Source organism: Nerophis lumbriciformis, linkage group LG17 (genome assembly GCF_033978685.3).
Source record: "Nerophis lumbriciformis linkage group LG17, RoL_Nlum_v2.1, whole genome shotgun sequence".
Lineage (NCBI taxonomy): Eukaryota > Metazoa > Chordata > Actinopteri > Syngnathiformes > Syngnathidae > Nerophis > Nerophis lumbriciformis.
This window is the reverse complement of record NC_084564.2, coordinates 22,470,335-22,494,235: the sequence shown is the minus strand read 5'-3', so window position 1 is coordinate 22,494,235 and position 23,901 is coordinate 22,470,335. Positions and strand designations below refer to the sequence as shown.

Here is a 23,901-nt window from a genome sequence, read left to right as displayed (position 1 = left end):
CACATGAATTAATGTGTGTTGATAAAAAACACATCAGCAGGTTACCCACAACCGCAGATGTTAATGCCTATGTTTTTTAACTCGGCACTCATTTGAGACTAAAGCGGTTATTGCCAAACTACACTGCTGAAAAACACACAAATTAAGGACACACACATCTCAACTCACAAAAAATTAAATATTCCACTTGAAATCTTTATTGTGTCGTTTAGTAATTATTTGAGAATGAAATATTAGAATAATAAAAGGGACTGGATTTAGAATCATAGTTTTAGCATAAAATCACTCAAGACAACACAATGAGTTGTGTGTATGGCCTTTGTGTAGCTGTATGCACTCCCTATAATGTTGTTTATGGTTCTATAGGTTTCAGGTTTGCCACTTTTAGTTGATCTGTGTAAGAAAACATGACATTGACCCATGAGCAACTTATCAAAGAGGAATGCAGACAAGAAAAGCAGATTGGATGAAAATAGTGCAATGTTGACAAAGTTTCTTTGTATTGGACACCTCACAGGCCCAGTGTATCTTTTTGTACGTTGCAGCCCAACAGAGTGTTTGCAGCCACAACACAGTCTGTCACAGAAGGTGCTTTGGAAAAAAAAACACACACACACAACATTCTCATTTGATGGGATACAAATATTAACATCACACAATTGTGTGAGCTAATTTACCATTCAGAGAAAGGAGCCATGACGCAGCCTTCCTAGCCAGAAGCTTCCATTCGACCTCAGCATCTGACTTGAAGCCATGAAGCCAGACCAGAGCCAGAATGGTGGCCCACACGTTCTCATTCGCCTGAGCTCATCCAATCAAAAGAAAGAAAATAACATAAACAAGCGTGGGAAAAAGTGTCCTGGAACATTTATCATTTCCAACAAGGACTCACCGATGCAGGCTTCAACTTCTCCACCTCCTTGCTGGTCTTTCCTAGCACAGCAGCCAGAGTGGGTTTGAGCTCCCAGCTGCCCGACGCCTTCTGGAGGGAAACCAACTGCAGCCAAGGGTCTGTAGGCGACGAGCTGGCTAAAGTCTTTTCAACACCTGCAGGGGAAAGGAGGTCTTGTCAAGTATTCAACTTGATAGTTCACTGAAGATCAAGCATCTTATATTAAACCAGTGTGGAGTATGGTGCACTCATGTTCAACAACTTTACAGAACACAGCATACATATAAAATATTTTGCTCAGAACATTGTCTGCACGCAATCAAAGAAATATACAGCACAATAGTACATTGTGTTTTTGTCAGGTAAGGATTAGCTAAATTCAAACCCGTACATTAATAAAAAAAATGGATGCATGCAATTAAAATAATCAAAAAGGCTGTCAACTGACAAGAATCCGCAGATTTCCTCGTGCTTGGTGCAGATTTCTTCTTAGAGCCTCGCATCCTCATTTTAAGTGAATGAAAAATTCCTCCTTCAAATTTTTCTGCAAAGGAATAAAGAGCAAAAGCAATTAATAATTGTATGCAAGTTTGCTGGAAAACACACAGGCCTTGAGTTGCTGCACGGTAAACTCTGGCGTTGTAAAGGTAAACTATTTAGTAGGAAAAATAGTTGTTAAACACATTTGTTGGATATCCATATCTTCCTCTAATAAGACAGGTACAGTACTAATGCTACTTACGGTCTGCATTTTCCATTGTCATCTGAATGGAATCACAATCTTTGGGAATAAAAAATAGATTATTATATGAGAATTAAAGAGCAAAATATTTCAATCAATTTGTAAACAAGTGATTGTGAGATGCAGTGACATTAACTTACCAACACCTTTGAGAGAAAAATAAAATAAATAAAAGTGTTGAAGGTACACTATTTGCCATGTAACCTTAAGTAATAAAAATGTTTTTATTGACTTTATTCTAGCAATTTTTTATTTTTCGTAATGATGCGCTAACTTGTTAGATTTTGAACTCACTCAAGTTTTTCATGGAAGGTTTTGAAATATTAAATAGGTACTTAAGTAGAAGTTATTTTCATGAGTAAATACCATGTTGCGCAACAAAAGGTTGCTTCACAAAAGTCAGTATTTTGTCAGAATGAGCTAAGATAAAACAAATAAATTAAAGAAATCAAAGAGTCTGTCAACTGACAAGAATAAGTAGGAGGCATCGGGCTTTGCATCTTCATCATAGGTATACTTCCTTTAGATTTTTCTGCAAAAGAATAAAGAGCAAAAGCAATTATTAATTGTAGCAAGTTTGCTGGAAGACACACAGGCCTTGAGTTGATGCATGGTATACCGACTCTGGTGTTGAAAAAAACATGTGAGCCAGAAAAAGCAAAAGTAATGTTATAGTTATCCGTTTAATGGTGCAGTAATATACAATAACTGTCTCACAATCAATAGTTATGTTAAGTTTGAACCTTCCTTAAATAGAATAGAAAATCGCAAAATAATTTGATTATTCTTGCTTGACTTTCAGTGGAGTTCTACTGCAACTGCTAGCGAGGAAGTCCATAAGCTTCTCGAGTTTTTTACTCTGAGAAACACTGGTCTTTTGAATATTACAATATTATCACGATTAAAGAGCAAATCAAACTGATAGGAAAACTTTTTCAAGTGTAAAAAAAAAAACTCAACAGAAAGGCCCCTGTACAGCAAACATTGTGGCATAGAAACAGCTGGCAAACAGTGTGAAAATATATGTTAGGACAAAATTATTTTTTTTATGTAAAATTAATTAGTTTTAAAAATGATGCTCATGGTTACATTTTCACTGATCATTAATACAAATACATTTTGTATGAAAATACCTTTCGCAAAAGTAAGAGTAAAAGGCAATGTTAAAAATGAAATAATCTTGTCTGCGTTTATTACAGATGAATTTCAGCATAGACTCATTCTAAATGTGAAGGAATAAAAACTAACACATTATATAAAAAAAACAACTACCTCAGAATTAGCCAACAAAACATACTTATGTAAGAGTACTTTTCATGAGTAAATACCATGTTGTGCAATTAAAGGTTGCATCACAAAAGTGGTAAACTCTTTAGTAGGAAAAATAGTTGTTAAACACATTTGTTTGTCGTCCATCTTTTTCTGAAATAAGACAGGTACAGTAGTAATGCTACTTACTTGTTGCACCTTCCATCAGAAGACAAGCTTTGGGAATGAAAAAAATATTGTATGAGAAATACAGTGCAAAATATTTCAATCACTTTGGAAAAAGGTGATTGTGAAATGTAGTGACATTTACTAACTGACACCTTTGTGAAAGCAACAAATGTTTATTTTGGGCGTGTACTAAGGTAAAGCATTTGGCATGTAACCACAAAGTGACAAAAATATGTTTATTGTCTTTATTCTAACATATTATTAATGTACCGTATTTTTCATAGTATAAGTCGCACCTGCCGAAAATGCATAATAAAGAAGGAAAAATACATATATAAGTCGCACTGGAGTATAAGTCGCATTTTTTGGGAAAATGTATTTTAGACATTTTAAAGGCAATTTAATATAAATAAAGAATAGTGAACAACAGGTTGAATAAGTGTACGTTATATGAGGCATAAATAACCAACAGAGAACATGCCTGGTATGTTAACGTAACATATTATGGTAAGAGTCATTCAAATAACTATAACATATAGATCATGCTATACGTTTACCAAACAATCTGTCACTCCTAATCGCTAAATCCCATTAAATCTTATACGTCTAGTCTCTTATGTGAATGAGCTAAATAATATTATTTGATATTTTACGGTAATGTGTTAATAATTTCACACATAAGTCGCTCCTGAGTATAAGTGAAAATATATGAAAAAAACTGTGACTTATAGTCCGAAAAATACGGTAATGCTGTGCTAACATGGTAGTTTTTTTTAACTCACCCTTGTAGTTAATGGAAGGTGTTGGAATATTTCTGCGCAGCAGAGGTCCTTGAACGGCTTCTTTGCTTGCTTTGTTGATTGCAACAAAGGCGGTGAAGGAGCTGCTCACTCCTGATTGGACGCTGACGTCCACCACCTGGACCTTCACTGTCTCATCCTGCTGTCCACCGCGTTCGGTCTCCTTTGTCTCCAAGCAGCGAATCAGAGTCCGAGCACACAGTCTATGGATGGTTAATCTGCTGACAGCAAAAACTTCTCATTTCCATCACAAACTCTTAAATTTAATACAAAGCAGTAAGTTCATATGTCAATAAATACTCCTTATTTGTCTGCTGTGTGGGGCAGTGAAGTTTTCTTCCCCAAGTTGCCAAAGAAACAGTGAGAGTGACCGGCCATGCTATTTTTATATGATTAAACAAATTATTATGTCTCACAAATTCTACCTAGCAACAAGTGCCAATAATTGAAGTTAGTAGTGTGTCAAAAGCATGAATGAAACCTGCATTACCCAGTTTCCTCTGTGGGTTGTAGAGCGAAGTGGAGCTGGTTCTGGTACGGATGACCTGCTAGGCTGTACTCGACACTTACACAGCCATCTGTTGCCTCGGAACTCTGAGGAAATACAGCGGGGTTAGAAACCAAATGACATATCATTCTTGTATGTGCTTAAAGACAAAACATGTGACCGACCTGTCCAGTGAGCTGAACATAAATGAGGGACCTTTGACCCTGGAAAATTGATGTGAGAGGTGGAGACAAGACAGTGACAGACACTCCCTTTGGCAGATCCCACTTGACCAAAATGTCCTTCACTGTTGGTTGCAAAGCAAATTGCAGCGATTGCATCACCTGGTGTAGGACAAGTGTCAATTATTTATTTGGGATTTATCTTTATATTGAAAGTCTTGATGTTTTGCCAACTTTTGCTTGCATTCTGTCGGCTCCTGTGATGAACTGAGCGTGACCTCCTCCCTCCTTAGCCAATCCATCGATGAGAGCAGTGCTGGCACCTTCGCCGATCCCAAAAGAGAAACACCTGCAAGACAGCCACGTTGATTATATATACAGTATACACATATATACATACATATATAGACATATTACACATATGCATATATATATTATAGAAGGCCAATCAGCAAGTTGCACACTACTGCACCAAAGTTATAGCAACAGTTTTGTAATTATGTATCCTCAGAAAGCCATTTATACAGGCATTCAATTTAACATGTTGCTGCTAAGCAGAGGTGTGAACTCGAGTCACATGACTTGGACTCGATTCAGACTCGAGTCATGAATTTGATGACTTTAGACTCGACTTGACAAAATGTAAAGAGACTCACAACTCGACTTAGACTTTAACATCAATGACTTGTGACTTCACTTGGACTTGAGCCTTTTGACTTGACAAGACTTGCTACTTTCCCCAAAACACAAAGATTAAAACGTTATTCAGGAGCGCTCCGTATCTTTCATTGTGTACAAGTGTGTGTCTGTCAGCGTGTGTGCTCTCAGTACAGCAGTCAATCAAATTAAATCTACATTGTTTTCATCCCACAGCCTTCAACCAATCAAATTGCAGGACAACCAACAAAGAAGAGTTGTCAAACAACGCGCCAGTGAGAAAAAATTATGCCAAAATTGGTTTCGTTCGGGTATAAAAACTACGACTCGGTCAACAAAAAACTAATTGCAGTATGCAAAACATGCTGTTCGAAGATTACAGACGGAGACGCAACAACTTCCAACTTCGTTCGACATTTGAAGTTGCACAAAGAAGAGTACGTTTTGAATGTAAGATAACGTTTATTGGCTAAGTAACGTGACTTTTATTTGCTGTGTAGTTAAATTAGTGAGGCTGTCAACTCACTGCTAACGTTATAACCATAGACATCTTATAAGTAGACACAGCATGGAGCGCTACTGCATACTGGCGCTGACGAGACGCGGGGCAGCCATCTTGGAGTGGTGACCCGCTCCACTCAGTGCAATTCATTTGGCAGGAGCAATGAACTGTCAGCGCATTTAATAAATTTTACCTCACTGAATACCACTGATTTTCACACACTTTTTTGTCATACGTGTAGCTGTGATAAAGGACACATGTTTTAGTGTGTTTTATTATTATTATTGCTTAACATTAATAGAATATTCTTATATGCTATAAGTGACCAGACGTCCAAGATCAAAACTGGAAATATAATCCCAGAGATGGGGGAAAAAAAACGGTCAGCTATTTTTAAATTGAAGAAAAAATATGATTAGGTTATGTATATATGCGTATATTCTACATAAACAATGTATGAATATATTAGATATCTATATATCTTATGGACCTATAGACTGTATCTCTGTTGCTGCAGCAGCAGAGAGTTTATCCTGTCTTGACACTTGATATATATATATATATATATATATATATATATATATATATATATATATATATATATATATATATATATATATATATATATATATATCTATATCTATATATATGTATATATATATATATATATATATATATATATATATATATATATATATATATTGATATTTTGTATTACATTCTTCCCTTAAATTATAATGTTTACAGTGATTGTTTTATATGTATTTTTTATGTATGTCGCTTTGGATAAAAGCGTCTGCCAAATACTTAAACCTTAACATATATAAACACCTGAAAGTCTTTATATCAGCTAAAACCACCAATCTGTTTCACTGGATTCAGAATAAAACCAAATTCTGTCTTACCCAACAATGTTAGTATTTGAATATTGTTACTTGAAGACTTATTCCTGGTTACAATTATACTGTTAATAAAGTATTGTCTTATACTTTTCCTAAAATGAGAATGCGTCATAATCAGTGGCGGCTGGTGAATTTAGTTTTAGGTGGGGCTGAAAAGTTGTAAACCAAACCCCTGTAGGAAGGTCATCCTCCCCCAGAAGATTTCTTTGTGATTTTCACATACAAATATTGAAGATCTTTGCTCCTTCTCAACTCTGTGGTAATATTCTTTTCACAAAATACAACCAATAGTACGTTAATGTTAAATCTTACTAGTGAAAAGTAATCCCCCGATTCCTATTTTCAACAGTTCGCTCATTTGGTTCAAGGTTCAAGGGTTTTATTCGTCACATGCAGAGTACACCACAGTGAAATGCTTTTTTCCATGCTCTTCAGATATTGCGTACAGACAAACACTAGTTGCTGAATCTAATACACTACATACAAAAAATACAACAATCTGATGTACATTAATTACAAGACAATAAGTTGCACAATAAGTCCCAGTAGTTATGGGAGAAGTATCAGTACAAGTAAAAGTACAGTTGTCACATACAGTACCAGTGCAATATCAAATAGTATAACAGTATATACAGTATACACACTATATACAGTATAGGAAGTAATAAATATTAAGGTGTCTACAGTTCTTTTGGCTGTTGAGTAGTGACAGTAGTATGAACAGAGGTAATGGAACAGTATGACTTCTTTATACTCTTGCTTTTACATTATTTACAGTCTTTGAATGAAGAGTATTGTAGTCCGGTAATTACAGTGGTAAGTAAAGTGATTCTTGTGCGTGCGGTTTTGTGCAATTGTGACAAGTGTTAATCAGCGGTGCAGTTGAGCAGTCTGATGGCTTGGGGATAGAAGCTCCTCCTGAGTCTCTCCGTGTTGGCCATGAGACTCCGGTAGCACTTGCCTGACTGCAGCAGTGAGAAGAGGCAGTTGCTTGGGTGGCTAGAGTCCCTCACTATCCTCTTGGCCTTGGATCTACACCTCCTGGTGTAGATGTTGCAGATGGTTGGGAGCACACCTCCGATGGTGCGCTTGGCTGATCTGGCCACTCTCTGCAGTCTGTTGCAGTCGTGTGCGGTGCTATTCCCAAACCAGGAGGTGATGTTTCCAGTCATGACACTCTCTGTTGTGCATGAGTAGAAGTTTCTGAGGATCTTGTGGTTTAGTTTGAACTTCCTGAGTCTCCTGAGGAAGTAGAGACGCTGTCATGCCTTTTTCACCACATTGTCTATGTGTGTGGTCCAGGACAGATCTTCTGATGTTGTCACTCCGAGGTATTTGAAGTTGGTCACTCTCTCGACCGGCGTCCCGCCTATGCTGAGTGGACTGTAGTTCCTTGCCCCCCGTCTCCTAAAATCCACTATGATCTCCTTGTTCTTGCTGACGTTCAGGGCGAGGTGGTTCTCCTGACACCATAGTGCTCGGTTCTTCACTTCACTCAGGTAGGCCGTCTCATCGTTACCGGAGATCAGGCCCACCACAGCTGTGTCGTCAGCAAATTTCACAATGGAGTTTGTGGTGTTTTCAGCCACACAGTCATGTGTGTAGAGTGAATAGAGGAGGGGGCTCAGAACACAGCCCAGGGGGGCACCGGTGTTGAGGATGATGGTTGATGAGGTGCAGTTCCCTGCTCTCACCACTTGTGGTTTGCCTGTCAGGAAAACCAGGACCCACTGACAGAGGGTTGAGTTCAAGCCCAGGTCCTTGAGCTTGATGACGAGTTTGGATGGGACTACGGTGTTGAATGCTGAACTGTAGTCTATGAACAGCATTCTCACATAGTTACCCTGCCTTTTGTCCAGGTGTGTTGTGGCGGTATGCAATACGTGTGTGATTGCATCGTCGGTTGACCTGTTTGGACAGTGTGCAAATTGCATGGGGTCTATAGTGGGGGGGAGGGAGGAGCATATGTGGTCTTTGATTAGCTTCTCAAAGCACTTCATGGCTATGGGGGTGAGGGCTACGGGGCGGTAGTCGTTGAGGCAGGCAGGGGCAGATTTCTTTGGAACAGGGACAATGGTGGATTTTTTCAGACAGGTGGGGATGACGGACTGTTCAAGGGACAGATTGCATATGTCTGTGAATACCTGTGCCAGTTGGTCAGCACAGACTTTTAGGACGCAACCAGGAATGCCGTCTGGCCCTGTGGCTTTCCTGGTATTCACCCTCTTAAAGGTTCTCCTCACGTCATGTTCTGTTATTCAAATGCTGAGTCTCCATTGCCAGTGGCCATACCCTCTTTTGCGGTGCCATGAGTGCTGCTGTTTGAATTTGCAGCCTCAAACCGTGCATAAAAGGTATTTAGCTCATTTGCCAGGGATACATCAGCATTCACCTTGGGGGGGCTGCCTTTGTAGTCTGTCATGGTTCTGATTCCTTGCCATACAGCTCTGGAGTCAGCCTGATGAAATTGAAACTCCATTTTGTCTCTGTATCTTCCCTTTGCCTGCTTCACTACACGCCTGACGTCATAGCATGCTGCCTTGTACGCGTGCATGTCGCCGGTCGCGCGCCCTCTGCAGTAGGCTGAGGTGCGCGCTTTCAAAGCCTCTCGGACCGATCTATCAACCCAGGGCTTCTGATTTGGAAAAACCCTTACTGTGTATGTGGGGACTATTTCCTCGACCAGTTTACCAACACAGTCCAGCACAGTGTCTGTATATTCGTCATTGTTGTCTGTGCCCTCGCGGAACACGCTCCAGTCTGTACAATCTAGCACGTCCTGAAGCGCGCTCTCTGAGCAGGAAAACGCTGAACACCAGCCTGGCATCTTTGCTCTCTACCTGTCAACTGTCAGTTTAGGCTGCTCGCCGGCTCCTCATCACCACTTCAAGATGGCGGCCGAATTTCTCTATAAGTAGATGCAGCTAATGCTGCATCTACTTATAAGATGTCTATGGTTATAACGTCATTGCAAACACGGCAATCTGTTGCGTCCACTGCAGTTCGCTACCTTATTCATACTTTTTGTCAAGTGATTTTTTTAAGCAGGGTTGCATTAGGTACCTACACATAACGTTACGTTAGTCAATGTATCACACACAGTAACGTAACGTTAGACGGCGGTCAACAGCACCGCGAATTTTAGCCACCTACAAAAAGACAAACAGTATACAACTGACCTTTATTTGCCTATATTAAGAAAATGCGTACATATTGCATAGGGCCCTGACATCTAAAAAGTACAACTCTGTTCATTGTTATGTTCATGTATTTGTTATGTTTTTCATGTGAACACACACATAAACAAACATACAGTATGAGATGAGATCAATGAGATAAGGTAAGAACAGGATACAAACTGCTGTGGAACTAGTTACAATGCAATATGCCATGGAAATACAATGTTAACACTTTTGTGCAAATAAGTACAGTTGCACTTGTTTTTTCAAATGTGTTTATTCTGTAAAGGAATGAGTTAAATGTTTAAAATGACTGGTTAATAGTGCTATTATGAAGTGCAATGTCAGCACCATTTTTTTCCCTGCCATTTCAAATGCACTTGTTTTAATAAATAAATACAGCGTTTTAAAAGTATACACAATCTGTGTAAATATATTAGTCTGTGGTTAAGAGGACTTGAAAGGACTCGAAACTAAAAAATGCAGGACTTGGGACTTGACTTGAGACTTTCCAGTCTTGACTTTGGACTTGACTCGGGACTTGCCTGTCTTGACTTGGGACTTGACTCGGGACTTGAGGGCAAAGACTTGAGACTTACTTGTGACTTGCAAAACAATGACTTGGTCCCACCTCTGCTGCTAAGACATTTAACATTCTATTTTTTCCTGCATTACTTTTGTACGTGCAGTTAAATAACAGTTGGATTGGATTTTTCTACCATAAACCGTCTTCAAAAGCATTTGAGATAATTTGGTAGTGTAACATGTTTCTCCATATACTGGGTTAACGCATGCGCAGTGTTTGTGGGCGGGAAGAGGGGATCGAGTGTTTGCGGTTTTACCTCTGTGCGTCAGTTGATTAAAATTTGTGAACCAGAATAGACGTCGTGTTTATTCACCCTCATTTAACATTGGTAGCAGAGGATGGTTGAGGATGGCTGCAAACTAGAAAATACCGCCGTGGTTTGACGAGTCCAAGCCATGCGAGTGCTGGAAAAATTAAGTTAACATTTGGACGCGGGTTACAGAACTCGATAAGAAAAAGCAAGCACTGGCTGCGGCTTTGGGACTTCAAGGAAGAGCCAGAGATATCTGCGGAGGAGTAGGACAATGACAACGGTATGACGGCATTATTTGCAAAACTGGATGACGTTTTCCTGAAAGAGGAAAAGGATCGCGCATATGAAACGTACTTCGACCGCATCACCAAAAATAGTTCTGTTTCAATGGTGGACTATATTATTGACTTTGAACAGCGCTACAACCGGATGAAAAGGTACAATATGACACTCCCTGATGCGGTGTTAGCCTTTAAACTTCTTAACACAGTCTGCCTCGATGAGAAAGACAGGCAGTTAGCACTGACGGCTAACACGGAGCTAAGCTTCTCGTCAATGAAGTCAGCTCTCAAACGGATATCTGGAGGTAAAACAACGAGCTCGTCAAGCGAGATACAACTGAACCAGGACGCAGCTTTCCTCACAGAACAGCCACAATGGAGAGGAAGACGGAACACACCGTTTCAACGTGGACAACAAAGATCGGTGACGCCGTTACCGGGTACAAACCCACTGGATAAGTACGGTAAACGATCACGTTGTGCCGTGTGTCAAAGCACATGCTACTGGGGGAAGGACTGCCCGCACAAGAAGCACGAACGAGTAAAATTGACTGAAAATTATCATTTTGATGAAGTTAATATCACGCTGTTAACAAATAAAGCTGAGATTTTTATGACTGAAGCTGCAGGCTCAGCAATCATAGACACCGCCTGCACTCGCACAGTGTGTGGAGAAAAGTGGCATGAAAGTTATGTAGATAATCTCAATGAAAAGTAGGTAAATAAGCTCAGAAGTACAGAAAGGTCTAGCAACAGACAGTTTCATTTTGGAGATGGAAATGTGATTCATTCCACCAGAAAAGTGTGTCTACCTGCTAAAATAGGATGGACAAAGTGTAACATTGAGACAGAAGTTGTCAAAGTCGATATTCCACTCCTGCTGAGTAAAACATCATTAAAAAAGGCAGGAACTACATTAGACATGGAAAACGACAGGGCAGTGATGTTTAAGCAGCAGATACCTCTTCAGTTTACCAGCTCAGGACACTACTGTGTTGACATAAGAGACAATGATGACATGGAATGTCAAATTCAAGATTTATTTGCTGAAGATGAAGTCCTGATCATAACAGAAAATATGTCCACAATCGAGAAGAACAAGGTCCTTCTCAAACTTCACAAACAATTTGGCCATGCATCAGCAGATCGCCTGCATAAGCTAATTCAAAGTACAGGGAACAAAGACAGGGACTGTCTCACTATTTTGCAACAATTAGTGGATGAATGTGACACGTGCCAAAGATATAGCAAGAAAAAGTCAAAGCCAGCTGTGGGTTTGCCTCGAGCTTCGGAATATAATGAAATGGTGGCGGTGGACCTGCACGAGCTGGAGTCAGGCATTTGGTATTTATACATAATGGACCATTTCACACGTTTCAGCGCTGGAAAAATTGTGAAAACCAAGAAATCTTCTGTAATTGTCAACTCATGGATAAGTGTCCATGGTCCTCCCAAAAGGCTCTTCAGTGACAACGGAGGAGAATTTAACAATGGAGAGTTCAGGGACATGGCAGAAAACTTCAATATCGAGATCAAGACAACCGCAGGATACAGTCCATGGAGCAATGGACTGTTGGAACGTCATAATCAGACGCTCACAAACATTGTCCAGAAAGTTAAACGGGAAAAGGATTGTGACTGGTGCACTGTCTTGGACTGGGCCTTAATGGCTAAGAACTGCATGCACAGTGTACATGGTTATAGTCCACATCAACTGGTATTTGGTCAAAATCCTAACCTTCCCAATGTATTGGTAAATAAGCTGCCTGCACTAGAGGGCACTACAGTGAGCACAAGAGTAGGAGAACACATCAGCTTTGCATGCCTCAAGGAAGGCTTTCACTGAAGTTGAATGTTCAGAGAGGATAAGAAGGGCATTAAGAAAACAGCTTAGAGACACGGATGAAAAATATGAGACAGGAGAAAAGGTTTCCTATAAACAAGGAGATAGTACAGAGTGGTAGGGACCAGGAGTGGTGATTGGTCAAGATGGAACCGTTGTGTTTGTAAGACATGGAGGTATTCTAGTTAGAGTTCATAACTCAAGACTTAATAAGGTGCACACACAGATTAATGACAGGAAAATTACACAAAGTAATGTTCACACTGAAACAGGATGTGAAAAACATGGAGAACATAACCAATGATAGTGACACAGATGTTTTACACAGAGCATCATGTAGCTGAGACAATGAACAAAACACAGCCGGTGAAAATGAACATGACAGTGATGGCGAGGGAAACATGAGTGAAGGTGTCATTCAAACAAATGCACCTCAAATGAATCACAGTGCCTGTGATAATCCTGTCCCTGCTTCTAATGTGAAGCTAAAAACAGGACAGATTGTAACTTTCATGAAAAGAGACACAAGTGTAACATGTAAGGCTAAAGTACTCAGTAAAGCAGGTAAAGCCACGGGAACCTATAAAAACTGGTATAATGTGCAGCATATTGAGCCTGATGGCAGTACTGGACTAAAAGAGGCAGTTGACATGTCATGTGTACAACATCTTAACACTGAGTCAGCTGCCAGGGAGGCTGATGTACTCATAACAAAAGACATATCATTTGATGCATCCAAACAGGCAGAGATAGAAAGCTGGAAAAACAATAATGTTTTTGAAGGGATTGAAAATACAGGCCAAAAGTGTATCTCCACTAGGTGGGTCTGTAGTCTCAAAGAAAGTGACACTGGTATTGTACCCAAGGCCAGACTTGTAGCAAGGGGTTTTGAAGAACTTAATTTAAAAAATCTACAAAAAGATTCACCAACATGTGCTTCTGAATCTCTAAGGCTATTGCTCAGTGTAATTTGTCAAAATCATTGGAAAGTCCATTCTATGGACATCAAGTCTGCCTTTTTACAGGGGATGGAGTTGTCGAGAGACATTTATGTCAGTCCTCCCCCAGAAGCTGACTGTATGGGGGTTCTTTTGAAACTGAAGAAGTGTGTGTATGGCCTTGCTGATGCATCTCTCTATTGGTACAAGGTGAAGGAAATCATGCTGAGCACAGGTGGTAAAGTGTCACAGGTAGACCCAGCAGTATTTTATTGGCTGGATGATGAAAACACAGTGACGGGTGTACTCGCATGTCATGTAGATGATTTTCTGTGGGCAGGCTCATCAAACTTTTCAGAAAATGTGATCCCTAAACTGAAGTCTGAGTTCCAAGTGGGACGTGAGGAACATGACAATTTCTGCTATTTGGGAATGGATATTGAAACTGTTAATGAATCTGTACAGTTGCATCAGCACAGCTACATTGAAAGTCTGCACCCCATTCACTTACAGCCAGTCTGTGCTCTAGAAAGAGATGCTCCTCTTAATGAAACAGAACAAGAACAACTCAGATCAAAAATGGGACAGAAACTCTGGGTTGCAAAACAGACAAGACCTGATGTAATGTTTGATTCTTGCAGTATGGCATCTAGTCTAAAGAATGCGACTGTGCAATCAATTCACAATGCTAATAAGTTGGTTTGTAAACTGAAAGCTGAAAAAGAGACTTTGAAATTTCAACATTTGGGCAATGATGCTTTAAACCTAACTGTATTCAGCGATGCTTCATTAGAAAAGCTTCCTGATGGAGATACACAAGGGGGCATGTTGATCACCCTAATGGGAAAAGGAGGTACATTCTCCCCCCTTTACTGGCAGTCCAAGAGGATTCGACGAGTGGTGCGAAGCACCCTTGCTGGAGAGACTCTTGCCATGTCGGATGGAATAGACAACACTGTGTTTCTTGCCACCCTTTATTCTGAGCTCACTACTGGCACCGCTGGTCTAAATGCTCCAGCGTTAGTTTGTGTGACTGATAATCATTCCTTCTATGATGCTCTTTGATCAACAAAACAGGTCACAGAGAAATGGCTTCGGTTGGGATATAAGTGGCATCAAAGACCTAATTCACAACAGAAAAATACAACAAGTGCTTTGTCAGCAACAAAAGCTCAACTGGCTGACTGTCTTACGAAAAAGGGGGCATCACCCTTGATGCTTTTGAAAGCATTGAGTGAAGGAAAATGGTTTCTTCCCTAAGTTGATTTTATTGTTTCTGTTGTTTAAAAATACATGAATTTGTTCTCAAGAAACATGTGCTATTTAATTTTTTTAATTCATAAAAGATCAATCAATCAATCAATCTTTATTTATATAGCCCTAAATCACAAGTGTCTCAAAGGGCTGCACAAGCCACAACGACATCCTCGGTACAAAGCCCACAAAAGATAGGGGGATTGTTAACATGTTTCTCCATATACTGGGTTAACGCATGCGCAGTGTTTGTGGGCGTGAAGAGGGGATCGAGTGTTTCCGGTTTTACCTCTGTGCGTCAGTTGATTAAAAGTTGTGAACCAGAATAGACGTCGTGTTTATTCATCCTCATTTAACAGGTAGTACATCCAACCGCGGACAATGAGTAAGCACACCAGCTTAGGGCATGCATATCCAGCACCTTCACCTCTAAGGTCCTCTGAGAAGGATGCTTGAAAACGGATGAATCCATCATTATAATTAATTTGATTAAAAATGTGATACATCTAAACCATTTGCTGAATGAGTCAAAATGAATCTTATATATACCCAAATGTATGTGTGCATGTGAATTGACCTGTGGGAAGTGGAATTCTTCTTCACTAGGTTCAAAACCTCTTTGGTGTTTCCAACCTCGCCATCAGTGAACACAAAAACCTAAAACACACACATACATTTGACTTAAAAGGTACACAACTACATGCTGTCATTGCAATAATTATGTATGGGAAGTGTCACAAAAGATGTTTGTTCAGTTGAGTAAGAATGTGATACTGGCTCACCCTGTTTGATGTATTCTAAAAGTGTATGCATGTGCGTGCGTGCGTGCGTGCGTGCGTGTACACATTACTTGTCTTGGTTGACTGGGAATGCAGGGTTGGTTGTAAATGTGTTTGAGCGGCTGAAGGATCTCTGTTCCTCCTAGGTTAGCTTGAAACTCATTGACTTTCTTCAGAGCCTCTTCCATGGTCTTCTCACTGTATTCCACACTTGTACTGCCATCAATATACACAAGTACATGTACTCATGTGTAAGTGTGACTTACCAGGAATGTAATGGTTGGACAAATTATACTTTCTTACGGGAAGATGTGTTCAAAGCGAGATCCAAAACTGTAGATGTTGAAGTAGCAGCCTACTGGTAAGCTCTTCAGAAGCAGCAGAAGAGTATCCTGTGTGGAAGTGAAAGTCAAAGAGTGAAGGCCACCGTAGGGAAGAAGGACAAATGAATGGTTTATTGATCCTCTGATTACCCTGGCACTGCTGATGCGAGTCTCACTCTTCTTGATGTTGTTGATAAGACAACCCATACTTCCAGATCGATCTAGTAAGAACACAAATTCTCCACTTGAGGCCAGTGAAGACATCACTGCCTGAGGGAACTCCGGGTACACACTCAGCATCACGACCGCATCTCCCATCAGTGTGCCTGAAACACAATAAAAATATTCAAACACATTCAATGCATAGTTTTACATCAGTTTGAAATTAGAAGTAACTCACCAGGCTTGGCAGGCGCCTGACCTGCCTCCACCACAGCAGCCGGCTGGTGGGCATCCTTGTAGTAAATCAGCAGCTCAACATCCCTGTCAAACTTGTGTCCTGCAGCCAGTTTCACCTAAACCCAGTGAATAAATAAATACATAAATAGCACTTCTCAACCATGACAAACCGTTGTCAGCGTTTACGTACGACAGCCTGGCTTTGCTCAGCGTTAAGGTACTGCAGAGGCTCCAAGGAACAGTTGGAGTCGATTTTGGAGACCTGACGAGGAGAGGACACCCGAGCAGAGAAAGACAGACTGTAGGGCACCTGAGAGGCGGGGACAGAGGTCACCTGGACGCTGCCACCTTCACTCCCTGGAAACATCGTACAATCATCAAGAACTCTGCCAAATCTTAAATATCTACATCAGGGTTTTGGTTTTATCATTACTAAAATACACCATGAATTGCCATGACATTATGGAAACATCGTACAATCAACAAGAACTCTGCCAAATCTTAAATATCTACATCAGGGTTTTGGTTTTATTATTACTAAAATACACCATGAATTGCCATGCCATTAGCAAATACTGTATATACACTAATAACATGAGCAGATATGAGATTAGCATGAATGAAAATGGTGTTGCTAAGTGTCCTACCCTGAGGTTGGTAGCGAGGGTTGAGCACCGCAGGCAAACAAAACCTCAGCGCGTCATCCGCCTGTACAGCCAGCTCAATGATGTACTCCAGCCTGATGGAGGCGCTCTCTCCTGGAGGAAGACTGCCCACACTGAGAGAGAAGATATCTGGGCTCTGCTCACTCTCTTCCAGGAGGAAGGCCTGCTGCCCTGAGCTCAAGGCATCGTCGTACTCATCGCGGGCCTGGGGAGGACAAAACCTGGTTGTGGACTCTCTTTTTCAGCCCTTCCGTCTTCATCACCCATGCGACTCACCTTCTGTTTCTCCTTCACCTCGGCCACAATCTCAGTCTGTCCGACCTTAGCGCTGAAATGGCAGACAGCAGCATCTCCGGGCAGAGGGAAAACAAAAACAGCTTCTATGGCTTTGTCCTCCTTGTTCTCATAGTGCTGAGTGGACACCACTGTGGCCACGTGGTCCTTCACCTCCAGCTCTACTTCAATGCCCTTTAAAGGAACTGAACCACACACACACACACACACACACACACACACACACACACACACACACACACACACACACACACACACACAAAAGTTGTAATAAAAGGTGCAAAGATAGACACTGTGTCTGGAGAAGATTAAACCTAATGGAATCATATAGAGTAAGAATATTACAGACCCAAGGATTGAACCCCGGGGTACATCAGAAAACAAAGAGAGCAACTGTATCGGAAAAAAATCAGTAATCATCACTGAGAATTGAACTCAGTGTATCAGGTGGCAGATGAGGACTGCATGGTCCACGGTGTCAAAGGCTGCTATAAGATCCAAAAGTAATTGACATTGTGCACTTTTATTAAGCCTAATTAAAACATTTCAACAATATCATGAAGGGACAGATATGGCTGAAGGACATGTTACTTTGCGACTTTGGACAGACAAGGCAGAGATAAGATTGGATGGAAGTTGGACAGAATAGATGGGTCTGAGGTATGGTTTTTGAGGACTGGTCTGACTACAACTTGTCTAAGAACAGTCCCTTAAGACAGTGGTCCCCAACCACCGGGCCGCGGCTCGGTACCGGTCCGTGGATCGATTGGTACCGGGCGCACAAGAAATAAAAAAAATAAAATAAATTTTTTTTAATTTTATTTTTATTTTTATTTAATCAACATAAAAACACAAGATACACTTACAATTAGTGCACCAACCCAAAAAACCTCCCTCCCCCATTTACAATCATTCACACTCATTCGCACAAAAGGTTTGTTTCTTTCTGTTATTAATATTTCTGGTTCCTACATTATATATCAATATAGATTAATACATTCTGCAGGGATACAGTCCGTAAGCACACATGATTGTATTTTTTTATAACAAAAAAAATAAATCCCCCCCCCTGGTCCGTGGGACACATTTTCAAGCGTTGACCGGTCCACAGTTACAAAAAGGTTGGGCACCACTGCTTTAGAACACTCCTTGTCTTTGAGTGGCGCTGTGTAGGAATGTGAGGCGTTGGTAGGTGAACGCCTTTAAAAGGGTGTCCTGACCTTTGGACACTATGACAGAGCTTGGAAGTCGGTGGAGAAGAGTAAGTAACAATTCTAACGTATTTGCAACCAAAAAGGTTGGGCACCACTGCCTTAAGATACATCAAGTTTACACTGACATCTCAAGACATGTGTGGTTTAATTTTGCCACGAGTCAGGAGTAGTTGTAGTTATTGTGACTTTGTCTCTGACATTCTTTTCACGTGTTGAAATTATCACTTTGTTTGAATTGATTATTATTTAATAGTGATATATGATTTATCCGTACCTGGCTCCCTGTTGTTAGTGAGCAGCCCACAGCGTCTCACCATGATTGGGCGTCAACAGGAAACTTCTCAAAATTTATTTTTTTCCTGCAAAAGAAGTCGACAATTAAGTAAAGGGAAACAGAAACATATTAAAAATACAATGCTGTTGTAGATTACACAAGAGCAAACATATTACATGAACACCTTTTTTTGGGAAATGTGAGCATTATTATTATTGTTAAACAAATACTCTACCGCTTACCTGTTGGTGTGTGTGTGTGTGTGTGTGTGTGTGTGTGTGTGTGTGTGGGTGTGGGTGTGTTTGTGTGTGTTTGAGGAAGTGTCCACAGTAAACACGGAAGAATACTCAGTTAAGTTTACAGGAGAAGGCCACACCCAATCAGCCTTGAGAATTTTTTTTTTGTCGTTTGGCACACCACGCCTGACTGGGTACGCTCCTATTTATTTTGTTTTAATTTCAGTTTTTAAAAGAAATCAAGAACAATTAAAAATAAATTGCAAATGTTGGTGATTATTATTAGAAGGTTTAACTGTATTGATGTACTGTTTGATTTTATTGAAATAATTGATTGTGTTTAAAATAACTTAAATGTATTTGTATAATTAGGGCTATTATTTTAATGTAAATTAATAATGGAATATTGATTTTAATAAAATAAACAAATCTTACTTTGATGGATAGTTATTCCCTAGGTCAGGAAAACACACAGAGGCTATTTCATCTCTACAGGTCTGTTTCACAGGTTTCCCTGCTCTTGAGGATAGTTTTGATAGATTAGTATGGATTAGTATATATTAGTATAGATCGATAGATAGATAGATAGATGGATGGATGGATAGATGGATAGAGACGGATGTAATATATACGTGAAATATGTCAAAGAAATATTAGTCATTTTGATTCATGTATAGCAGTGGTCCCCAACCACCGTGCCGCGGCCCGGTACCGGTCCGTGGATCGATTGGTACCGGGCCGCACAAGAAATAAAAAAATTAAAACATTTTAAAAAATAATTAATTTTTTTATTTAATCAACATAAAAAACACAAGATACACTTATAATTAGTGCACCAACCCAAAAAACCTCCCTCCCCCATTTAACCTCATTCGCAAAAATGGGTTGTTTCTTTCTGTTATTAATATTTCTGGTTCCTACATTATATATCAATATAGATCAATACAGTCTGCAGGGATAAAGTCCATAAGCACGCATGATTGTATTTTTTTATGACAAAAAAAATAAAAAAATAAAAAAATAAAATCCCCCCGCCCATCGTCCGTGGGACACATTTTCAAGCGTTGACCGGTCCGCAGTTACAAAAAGGTTGGGGACCACTGATTTATAGTGTCAGTTCCCTCTTTAAAAAAGTAGCACAGAAAATTGTTAAACAAAAAAAATTCACATTGGATGCATCAGTTGCAACGTGAGATGGTAGTGAACAACAACAAAGAAGCAAACGTGGTCTGCTGTTGATCACAATAAAGATTATCCAAGAAGACACAGAGGGCAGCGAAAGAAAACAGAGCGCAGCAGCAAAGTGCAGACTGTGGAGTATAATTGTGCAGCAACAGGGTAGCTTGCGTTGGCACGTGTATACTCAAATGCACCCAGACTGACAAGCTACAACAAACTGCATCCATTTATGTGAGTGGAAAAGCATCATGCAGAGTAGGGCCAGGTCAAGTCCAGTAGGTATCGTGCAGTGGGAAATGGGCATTAGCGTAAGTCAAGTGGGCATTGAGTTGAAAATAATCCCATGCAAATCGCAGGAAAGTCATTTATGTTAACTACTACATTACTCCTATCTACAAATCCATCAGTAATTACTGTAAGCTACATAGCCTGAAACAGCTGATCACTCAATTCACACGAGTGTGCCGTGCCCTGCTGCTCAAACAGTCATTGATTTGATTTTGACATCAGACCGGACCAAGATCTCCAGAAGCAGTGTAATCGAGTGCGGAATAAGTGATCACTTCATCATTTTCTGCACACGTAAAATTCAGAAATCTGTATCAGATTGTCACAACACAATAAGATTCAGATCGATGAAAAAGTACACCAGCGAAGCTCTAACAGCAGCCCTGGAGAGACTGGACTGGTCAAATGTACTAAATTGCTCATCGGTTGAAAAAGCATGGGCATGCTCATCAAATCCAACTTCCTGCATGTATCTGACCAGCTCGCACCCATGAAAGCTTCCAGGGTAAAATCCAGAACAGAACCCTGGATCAATGCAGACATAATAGAAGCTATGAAACTTAGAAATGACAAACACGCTAAGTTCACTAAAAACAGGACTGAACAGCTCCTTAAAGAGTACAAAAAACTAATATGATCAGGAAGGCCAAATCCAGTTACTTCAACGGAAAAATAGCGGAAAATAAAAATAACCCGCAAAAACTCTGGAAGACGCTGAAACAATTGGGCCACAGCAGTCTCAAAACAATAACCACAACTTGAAAATAAACGGCTCACTCATCACAGACAAACTGAATGTGGCAAATTGCTTTAACAGATTTTACTCAACCATCGCTTCGACGTTGGTAAGCAAATTGTCCTCTCATTCAGGCCTCTGCGGTGAACAGCACATCCAAGACTTTTACAAAAACAAAGGGGTACGCAAGGATGACTTCAAGTTTGTCAAAGCTAAAACTGATGATGTGTTAAAGAAACTCAGCTCGCTGCAGCCAAACAAAGCCACAGGACATGATAATATTCCCAGCAGATTTCTCAAAGACGCAGCTGTCACGATCGCCCCAATGGTTGCTCATATCACTAACTTGTCTATCAATCAGTCCAATGTCCCACAAAAATTCAAGCTCGCGAGAATATCGTCTCTGTATAAAAAAGGAAACAAATTAGACCCCGGCAACTACCGCCCTGTTTTCATCCTTTGCTCCACCTCAAAGGTTATAGAGAGGTTAATATATGTGCAAATATATATATATATATATGTATATATATATATATATATATATATATATATATATATATATATATATATATATATATATATATATATATATATATATATATATATATGCAAATATATATATATATATATATATATATATATGTCTTAATAAGGTTATCCAAAAAATAGTGCTCGATACCGTAGTAGAGCGCAATATATGTATGTGTGGGGGAAAAAAATCACAAGACTATTTCATCTCTACAGGCCTGTTTCATGAGGGGGGTACCCTCAATCGTCAGGGTACCCCCCTCATGAAACAGGCCTGTAGAGATGAAATAGTCTTGTGATTTTTTTCCCCCACACATACATATATATATATATATATATATATATATATATATATATATATTTGCACATATATTAACCTCTCTATAACCTTTGAGGTGGGGCAAAGGATGTTTTCATCCTTTGCTCCACCTCAAAGGTTATAGAGAGGTTAATATATGTGCAAATATATATATATATATGTATATATATATATATATATATTTGCACATATATTAACCTCTCTCTCTATATATATATATATATATATATATATATATATTTGCACATATATTAACCTCTCTATAACCTTTGAGGTGGGGCAAAGGATGAAAACAGGGCGGTAGTTGCCGGTCTATATATATATGTAACTGCTGTGTACCCGTCCCGCCAAGAACCCACACACAGGCTGGATTGGATGATATGGTTCTTTACTGGTAGCATTAGCAGAGAACAGGAAGTCTGCAATGAGTGATCAGAACGCACATACACACAATATGTGGTTAGCACCTCTGCTGATTTCGATGTCATTAGCAGAGAACAGGAAGTCTGCCCAAGTACATAACATTTTCATATTTTTACAATTACATGAAATACAATTACAGATGTGACTTAATACAATGGCTTTTAACAGTATACTTTTTTAACGTGTGTGTGATCGTATAGTGGTTTTAACTTGCTTTTATCTTTTAATACAACATATTTTAAACTTGGTTTTTAACCAACATCATCCTTTTTTATATATTTATGAAATAGAAAATAGAAAAATACAAAATACAATACAAGACATGACACAATTAATTAAATGGACTTTTAGCACCCTCTGGTGGTGACTAGCGAATATGACAGACCACGTTGTTCGCATGTTAAAATGGCGAACAATACAAATTTAAATTGAACGTCTTGACACGTAAAACGCATAGTGCAACAATTATTACCTGCAATGAGTGATCAGAACGCACATACACACAATATGTGGTTAGCACCTCTGCTGATTTCGATGTCTACAGGGGGAAAATAATATCGACTTCAGTGCAAAATAGTAATACATCTGACGTGAGCAACAACCAATTCAAAACGAAAATTCCACAACGTAGCATTTCAACTGCTATTAAATAACTGTGTATCTTACAATAAATCTCACGTAAACTTTAGTGTAATATATAATATTTTGCGGAGCAATATCAGAACGTGGCTTACCATTAGCAGAGAACAGGAAGTCTGCCAATAAGCTTCCGGTTTGCGGTCATATTTACAGACTTTCAGGTACCAGCAGATGGCGCAATTGGACCTCTCATTGCATAACAAACAATATACATATTTTAGCAGGAATTTCACTCAAATAATCAAAGTATTTCTTGTACCCGTTACATACACCCCCCTGAAATTCTGCTAAATTTAGGAGTGCAGTGCAAAACTTGAGACAAAAAACAAAAATAATAAGTGCATTACTAGGAACAAAACTGGCGTGCATGTCAGTTCTAAAACTCTCTCAAAAAGGAGTGTGGAAAGAAAGAAGGTGATCAATCTCCTAACTAAACACAGACTCAGAGATGCCTGTTACACCTCCGAAATGCAATATGTTGTTCCTGTAGCTTCAAGTTCTACTTAGACTCTTCTTTGGTCAAATACTTTCAGAACTCAAACTGAAATTGCATCTCTAAAGAACTTAAACAATTAGGCATTAACTGATACTGTGGACGCAGAATCCTCATCTACTACTTGCTTATTCATCTGACAAATAAGGCGTTGTGTAGGGTTCATGAGACTACGAT

The 23,901-nt window shown here is 39.6% G+C and overlaps 2 protein-coding genes across 5 annotated transcripts in view; one reads left to right on the top strand and one right to left on the bottom strand.

Moving 5' to 3' along the window:
- Positions 1–174: 174 nt before the first annotated feature.
- Positions 175–23,873, bottom strand: LOC133614707 (von Willebrand factor A domain-containing protein 5A-like). Of its 4 annotated transcripts, none has more exons than XM_061972880.2 (21): positions 23,065–23,873; positions 18,884–18,968; positions 17,378–17,580; positions 17,084–17,306; positions 16,627–16,793; positions 16,438–16,552; positions 16,188–16,363; positions 16,018–16,106; positions 15,786–15,930; positions 15,513–15,592; positions 4,775–4,889; positions 4,544–4,702; positions 4,362–4,465; positions 3,854–4,092; positions 3,093–3,119; positions 2,104–2,166; positions 1,635–1,673; positions 1,341–1,436; positions 893–1,047; positions 678–801; positions 175–591 (listed from the first exon to the last, which is right to left on the bottom strand). In XM_061972880.2, exons 2-21 carry the CDS (start codon positions 18,924–18,926, stop codon positions 512–514), a joined length of 2,442 nt encoding a protein of 813 aa, XP_061828864.1. In that variant the 5' UTR covers positions 18,927–18,968; positions 23,065–23,873; the 3' UTR covers positions 175–511. The 4 variants fall into 4 exon arrangements, with proteins under 4 accessions (XP_061828864.1, XP_061828863.1, XP_061828862.1 ...); XM_061972879.2 differs by lacking the exon at positions 23,065–23,873 and adding an exon at positions 22,595–22,993 and having other exon boundaries at positions 18,884–18,974; XM_061972878.2 differs by lacking the exon at positions 23,065–23,873 and adding an exon at positions 19,126–19,205.
- Positions 18,551–23,901, top strand: part of vwa7 (von Willebrand factor A domain containing 7) — a 38,999-nt gene continuing 33,648 nt past the window's right edge. Inside the window, exon 1 of the mRNA XM_061972876.2 lies at positions 18,551–18,656. The gene's annotated coding sequence lies outside the window, so the exon portion shown is untranslated. The remainder of the gene's footprint in view (positions 18,657–23,901) is intronic.

What these genes read in the sequence shown, in the direction of transcription:
- LOC133614707 (XM_061972880.2), bottom strand. Translation starts at nt 18,926, where the DNA reads ATGGTGAGACGCTGTGGGCTGCTCACTAACAACAGGGAGCCAG. An exon ending in TTCCCAGTCAACCAAGACAA is followed by an intron (nt 15,593 to 15,785) that starts GTAATGTGTACA and finishes TGTGTGTTTTAG; the next exon opens with GTTTTTGTGTTCACTGATGG. An exon ending in GACAATGGAAAATGCAGACC is followed by an intron (nt 1,437 to 1,634) that starts GTAAGTAGCATT and finishes ATTCCTTTGCAG; the next exon opens with AAAAATTTGAAGGAGGAATT.